This window comes from Pundamilia nyererei, unplaced genomic scaffold (genome assembly GCF_000239375.1).
Source record: "Pundamilia nyererei isolate P.nyererei 1_Seehausen unplaced genomic scaffold, PunNye1.0 scaffold00242, whole genome shotgun sequence".
Lineage (NCBI taxonomy): Eukaryota > Metazoa > Chordata > Actinopteri > Cichliformes > Cichlidae > Pundamilia > Pundamilia nyererei.
In genome coordinates this window covers 746,183-752,827 of record NW_005187643.1, presented here as the reverse complement: position 1 = coordinate 752,827, position 6,645 = coordinate 746,183, and the positions used below count along the sequence as shown (strand labels likewise).

At 46.9% G+C, this 6,645-nt stretch overlaps 2 protein-coding genes across 2 annotated transcripts in view; both read right to left on the bottom strand.

The window, feature by feature from the left end:
• Positions 1 to 7: 7 nt before the first annotated feature.
• zbtb22b (zinc finger and BTB domain containing 22b) lies at positions 8 to 5,992 on the bottom strand. Its single transcript, XM_005749360.1, has 5 exons — positions 5,817 to 5,992; positions 3,599 to 3,811; positions 2,131 to 2,883; positions 1,694 to 1,972; positions 8 to 1,355 (listed from the first exon to the last, which is right to left on the bottom strand). Exons 2-5 carry the CDS (start codon positions 3,809 to 3,811, stop codon positions 270 to 272), a joined length of 2,331 nt encoding a protein of 776 aa, XP_005749417.1. The 5' UTR covers positions 5,817 to 5,992; the 3' UTR covers positions 8 to 269.
• Positions 5,822 to 6,645, bottom strand: part of kifc1 (kinesin family member C1) — a 6,351-nt gene continuing 5,527 nt past the window's right edge. Inside the window, exon 8 of the mRNA XM_005749363.1 lies at positions 5,822 to 5,899. Coding sequence (XP_005749420.1) covers positions 5,822 to 5,899 — 78 coding nt within the window. The remainder of the gene's footprint in view (positions 5,900 to 6,645) is intronic.

Sequence of the window (6,645 nt, the reverse complement as noted above, 5' to 3'; positions counted from 1 at the left end):
GGACAACAACAAGTTTCACACGTTTGTCTCAGAAACGCCACAGCAGATGAGTGGAAGTCAAAGTCTCGTTTCCCTGGAGGTCCTTCAGGTTGTGCGTGTCCAACGGGAGCCTCGCCTGTTTTTTACTCGACCTCTGTTTGAAGCCTGTCGGCAGTTAAAAGAGTTTCAGAGTTTCTCACTGAGCTTCTTCTTCTTTTCAGAGCAGCAGCAGGAACCAGCAGCTGTTTGCTTGGAAAGAGGCGCCCGTTGGATTCGGCACACATTTTGGTTTAAGTCACGCTACTTTCATTGGCACTGACCTCGCACACGTCTTCCTCACACGCACCCCGACCCAACCCCAGACCGCCAAACATCACAGATCCCTGACCCTGGCTCTGGGAGATCGCCCCGAGGAGCGCCCCTGCAGCAGCGGCCATGTTGTTGCTCAGAGCGGCACTGCTGCTGTTACTCATGCTGCTGTTACCGCCGCCACTTCCTGCGGCTGAGAGGCCGCCGTGCTGCGGGGACAACACTGACGTTCCTCCCCTCGCGCCACCTCCCAGGACGCTTCCCTGCCCACCCTCACCTGCAGACAGGAGGAGGTGAGGGGAGGAAATCAGATCTGGACCATCCTCACCTCCTCCTCCACCTCTCCTCCCTCCATCGCTGCCGCTTCCACCTTCGCCGCTCTCTCCCAGCCCGCTGCGCCTCTCGCAGTGCGAGCGGTGCCTCATGAAGCTGTCGCGCCACATGAACTTCTTGCCGCAGCCGAGGCAGTCGTACGGCTTCAGGCCCGTGTGCGTCTTCATGTGCTCGGTGAGGTGATGCTTCATCTTGAACTTCTTGGCGCAGACGGGGCAGTGGAAGGGCCGCAGGTCCAGGTGCATGTTAATGTGGCGGTCCCTCATGCTCTTGTGGGTGAACGTCTTACCGCAGTGACACATGAACACTTTCCCTGAACCCCCAGAGCCGCCGCCACTGTTGCCGCCTCCGCCTCCAATTCCTCCGCTCTCTGCGCCATCCACCCCCAAACCACCCTGCACCGACAGGTGGACTGCACCGTGCTCCATACTGGGACCTTTGAAGGACGACCCTCCGATCATACCGCCTGCCATCCCCAGAGGCGGCGCGCTAGCATCCAGCGGGAGTCCGGAGGCCTGGCTGTACAGCAGGATCTGGTTTCCCTGCATGTCCAGTGGGAAGAGCTGAGCCCGGGCCGAGGCTGCAGACTGAACCTGACCCAGCAGCGCCGAAACCGCCCGGTTAGCGTTCTGGTTCTGACCTGCAGCGCCGTCGTGAAGGTGTTGCGCTAAAGTTTGGTCCATGAGACTTCCTTCAAACTTGAGGTAGTCCTCTGAAGACTGGCAGTAGTCGACCTACACACAGGGAAACATATTAGAGGTTACGATTATATAAAAATATCTATCAATCAAGTTTATTTGTAGAGCAGATGCACAAATCAAGAAAGTTTTCTGTTAAAAATTATGTTTTTTACACATTCTGGTTGCTGTAACTTATTTTAACTAAAGATAGAAATTTCTAAGTTAGAAATTCTTTGTGTGACGTTTTAGCGCCCTCTACTGGTCATATGCAAAACCACCACAGCACCAGCTTACAACAGGTCTGCGTCATTATTTCTACAAAGCAAACCTCCCCTCAGCTACTGTCAGGATAATTAAAGCTGTAATCTGATTACACTACAGTTCCAGCTCACCTGTGACTCCATATCGTTCTCCGCTCTGCCCCCGAGCTCGCCTGAAAGGCTCCTGACGTTTGAGATGTTGAAGTTGCTCCTTTCCCGCTCTCGTGCCAGCTCCATCTCCCTCTCATCCTCATCCTCCTCGTCTTCTCCTCCTTCCTCCCCGGAGACCACGATCAGGTCGTCGTCCTCTGTCCGTTCGGTTTTCACCACCACCCACTGCTTGCGAGGCATGATGCTGGGCTGGCTGTAGGTGGGACGCTTCTGCAGCGGCAACGCAGAGTCCTCTCCGTCCTTTTATTGAGATATTTCACATTATGTACAGAAAACACAGGATACAAACAAACAAACTGTAAACACTAACTCGATTATTAAAGTTCAAATTTTCTTTCAAAATAAAAGCTCTTCATACAAATTAAAGGTCGACTATCTTCAGGTTGCTCAGACCTCACCTGATAGGATGAAACCCCAAAGCTGTCGCTGACCCCGACCTCCTGCTCTGACACTGAGCTCATCTTCTTCCTCCTCCCGCTGCCTCCTCCTCCTCCTGTGCTTCCTCGTTTCCTTTGATGGTACAGCACCTCCTCCTCTTCCTCCTCGGCTTCCTCTTCCTCCTCAATAAGGAAGGCTTCTTCGCCTCCTGATGGAGTGCAGTAGCTGGGGGTGTTGTTAGCCCCGCCTCCATCCCCAGAAGCTCCCGTTGCAGCCGCGCCACCTCCCCCAAAGCTGCTCCCATCCCTGGGGCTGAAGTAGTTGGTGCTGCTGGGTGATTGGCTCTCGCTCACCGACGGGCGGCTAGGAGGCTGGGAGGCTCGCGGGGGCTCGTTAGACTCAACAACCTGGACTTGACCAACACTTCCAGCACCAGCAGCTCCATTACCACCACCTGCTCCACCGTCACCATTGCTGCTGCTACAGCCAGAGTTGGCTGATCCTCCAGCTCCACTCATTCCATCCTGCACAGCCCCACCTCCTCCACCTCCGCTGCTCCCTCCTGCCGCCGCGGCTCGGCCCTCCTTCAGTAGCTCCGTGCATTTGTCCACAATGTGCCACATCTGCAGGACGCTGCCCACTGTGAGGTAGTTGACGATGTCATCGCGGAGCATCTGGAGCTGACCCGTGTAGGCGCAGCTCAGCACGCTCTCAAACGCCAGCGGGTCCATCACTGCCGGGATGGAGACCGTGGACATGTTCTTCAGTAGTACCTGGAGGCGGATGGAGATCGCAACATCACAGTAATGAAGCTTTTTCATTTTGTAACGATCCCTCCTGCCTCCTCCTCCTCCTCTCCCTCATCACACTGCAACATTACCCACATGGTCAGAGTCCAGCTCCAAGTGATTTTCTGGTGTACACAGACAGTAAATCTGTCTGCCAGCCCCTCAGACAGGTAACAGGGGTCTGATGAAACCTCCCACCAGTTTCACTAAGCAGATATTTGGCAGATGACTGAGGCTCTCTCGAAAACCAATTATTACAGCATAAAAAAGCACAAATAAAGTGTTTGTGTGAGGCTGCTGTCACACAGTAGGTCTTTATTATCTTCTAACTCTGAGCTCCCATATAATTAACCTGCGTGACTGTTCACATCTATTCTGTCTCGCCTCGTTTATTCTGTTTTTCTGAGGTAGAAATAAGAAGCGGCAGATGGCTTCAAACCCAGATTCACATTTTATGTCTCCGGCGTGTCAAAGACACAGATCTTGTGTTAGCAGAGAAAACTGGGAGAAAATGCAAACAAGCTGCTGATTACACAACCGACTGAAAATGTCTGTAAGACCAACTAATCCTGTCACCTGTCTGTCTTTCTATAGGCAATCGAATGTTCTAAAGTTTTGCTCAGGCACAAACTGCGACAGCTATTCTTGTCTGACGCTAATAAAGATCCAAGGCTGAGTGAGAGTCAGTGTGTTCATCCACCTGGTCGTGGAAGTAAGGCGAGGACGCAGCCAGGACGCAGCGGTGGGCCTTGAACACTTGCCCCTGGACATGGATGGAGAGGTCGCAGAGGCTGCCGTCCTCTCTCTGCCGGTTCAGGCTGTCCAGCACCGAGGTCTGAGCGCCGGGGAAGCAAACCTGAACCACTGAGCCGCTGCTGCTGCTGCTTCCCACCTCCATGGGCACAGACTGCATCTGTGAGGAAGAAAAACCTTCATGACTCCCACAGCCGGAGGTTAAACTCTGACTTTAGATTCATGGCAGTCCTTCCTGGTTTGTTACTGCTGACTGGCAGGTTGTGGCTTTAAATCTGAGGCTTTAAATTACATGAACAGTGAATCTATTCAAGTATGGAGGAAGCTCTTTGAATGGGTCACATGACTGCACCTCTCAGGTAATTAGGTATCAAATAAAATATCATGTTAAGAAAAACGGCTGTTTTATTTATAAAAACAACCGTGACCGCAGTTTGCAGTTTATTGGGTTACTGGGTTGTTGGAACTAGAGCCCTGCAACAAATCTCCACCTCGCTCACGGCAGAGGGTTCAGATCTTTCTATAAAACGTTTGCAGCTGTGCTGAAACAATCAACAGTTATTTTCCATTTAAACAAATCTTTTTTTTTTTTAATTTAGTTTCTTTCATTTTAATAAATATATAAAGAGAAGAGATTGAAACTTCAAATAATTACAAAAAAATTACAGAAAAGCTGAAAATCCTCAGAGTGGAAACATAATTTTAGTTGTCTCTTTAAAATTACACAAAATTAATGATTAAATAATCGTTACTGATGTAATTTCTGTCAATCAGCTAATCAACTAATCGCCGAATCTCTGATTAAATTTATGATAATTTTAGAGGTGAAGGGCTTTAAAGTCAACTATGCTGGATTTCAAACAAAGTGCATCACAGAGGAATGTGACTGTAGGCAATATAAATGTAAACTTGAAGATATTTATCAGTAATTAAGGTAAACTAAGTAACATGTGATAAAACTTGTAACCTTTATAAAAGTTTTGGTAAACATATTTATGGAAAATTTAAGGAATGACTGCAGACTCACTGATGGTGCTTATACAGCTCAGAGTAACGCTGGTGCAGTCTTACATCATCACCTACACCTGTCAGTCTTTTCTGATGTAATGATATGCAGGCAGGTTATTTAAATAATAGCTATAAATTTAATGGTGACGCACTTTCTTTGAACATCAGAAGTAATATTTCCTTTAATCTGACCTTTTCATTCCAAAATTAATTACATTTAAATAAATTAAATGGCAAAAAATATCTCAAAGCTATGTGTTTCAGTTAAAATGGTTTAAGTTTTTATATATAATCATGTTGAACTCATTGATGATGACAGAGGCAGAGAAACTGACTTCATTAGAGATGTTAATGCTCAGAAAGGATTTGAATTTTACCTCAGAAACACTGGAAATCTGTCCAGTCATTAAGGAAGCAGATAGCCTCAGTTAGAGGACAGTGACAGGCTGATTTTATCCGCCTGTCTGTGAGCCTGACATCACTGACAGGCTGCACATCACACACAAACTAAACTTTATTAATCCCAAAAGTTACAGCAGCCAAAAACCATCAACACAACCTCTGACAGAAGAGCTGCAACCAGAACAGCTCAGTAACATAAACACGATTAAAACCAAAACCAGAACAAGTTAAAAACACACAAAAAAAATCAAAAAGTGAAATAAAAATAAATACTAGAGTTCAATAACAAACCTAAACGCCCAATTATAATCAGCTGCTCAGTTTATGCTGCACATCAAATATTTACTGTAGTTATGACAGCTGACATCATCGGTGTCAGTCTGAACTTCACATTAAACTGGAGCAGCACATCTGTGCAGAGCCTCCTTCATTAAACTCATTAATTAATCATCAGAAACCCGCACAGTCCACGCCGGACATAACCGGCAGACTTTATGGGAGAAAAAAAGGAAAAAAAAATCAACAGCTGGACTGCACACTTTAACTTTACCGCTACAAAAGCGAAGCTGCAGGTTGGAAATGCAGCTGTGCTCGCGGTGCAGATGTTTTTTCCCCGGTGGCGGTGTTCTCCGTTCAGACGGACAAACGGCGGCATCTGGAAAACCGTCAGAGCTCCGGACTCCAATCACAGCCGCACAGATGTGACGTTAGCCTGCTAGCTAGCCCCGTCGGGCCGCCGCCGACGTTAAACTCACCGTTTTCAGTTGACACCTGAGCCCGTTACAGTCCGGCCTCTGACCGAGCGGAGGGCGGCGGGTCCTGTCGGTTCATCCAGGCCCTGAAGTTTGGGGAGCATTTTTGAGAAAAAGCTCCTCGCAGCTGATCTCCGCAGCAGCAGACAGCCACACGTCGCCTTTAAGAGCGACCCAGACAGACGAGCCAGACTTTGGCCGACACAAAATAAACTAAAAAAAACAAACCCTGAAAACACTCAAACATGCTGCTCATACATCACTGCTGCTGAAAACTACCGTGTTACAAACAAACAACTAAATCTGACTGCAGGCTGGGTTTAAACTGTAACTATTTAAATACAACACAGAAGAAACTTTAAAAACATTAAGGTTCATTTGAAAGAAAATAAGAATATGAAGTTCAAATTTACATTTTGTACTGGACACCGAGGAAACCTTAGCCCTTACATATACTTCTGTCGTGCCTTCACAGTATGGACCAGGACACGAATTAGATCATGATTTAAAATTGATCATTCAATATTTAAAATGTATAAATAGCTCACCTATCTAATAAATGGATGATTAATCATATATAACTTTGTATAATCATTACAAACGTTATACATCATTAAAAAAAATCCTCATAGTTAACATTTACAAATATTAATACTGAAGATTACAAAGATCAACATTAAGACCAGTCTGTGCATTCAAAGCAGATAGAAAAGAGTGTGGGGCATTTCCCCACACTCACTGAAATGGCATCCAAGATGCCTTCATAACTTTAAGAAAAGGAAAGAAAAAAGGCAATAAAATGCAACAGCCTTTAAATTTGGTTTTATTTGTA

Bases quoted from the DNA above. Each gene is read 5' to 3' on its own strand.
- zbtb22b (XM_005749360.1), bottom strand. From the start codon at position 3,811: ATGCAGTCTGTGCCCATGGAGGTGGGAAGCAGCAGCAGCAGCGGCTCA. The intron at 1,973-2,130 runs GTGAGGTCTGAG...TCTCAATAAAAG, and splicing joins TTGGGGTTTCATCCTATCAG to GACGGAGAGGACTCTGCGTT. The intron at 1,356-1,693 runs GTGAGCTGGAAC...CCCTGTGTGTAG, and splicing joins AGAACGATATGGAGTCACAG to GTCGACTACTGCCAGTCTTC.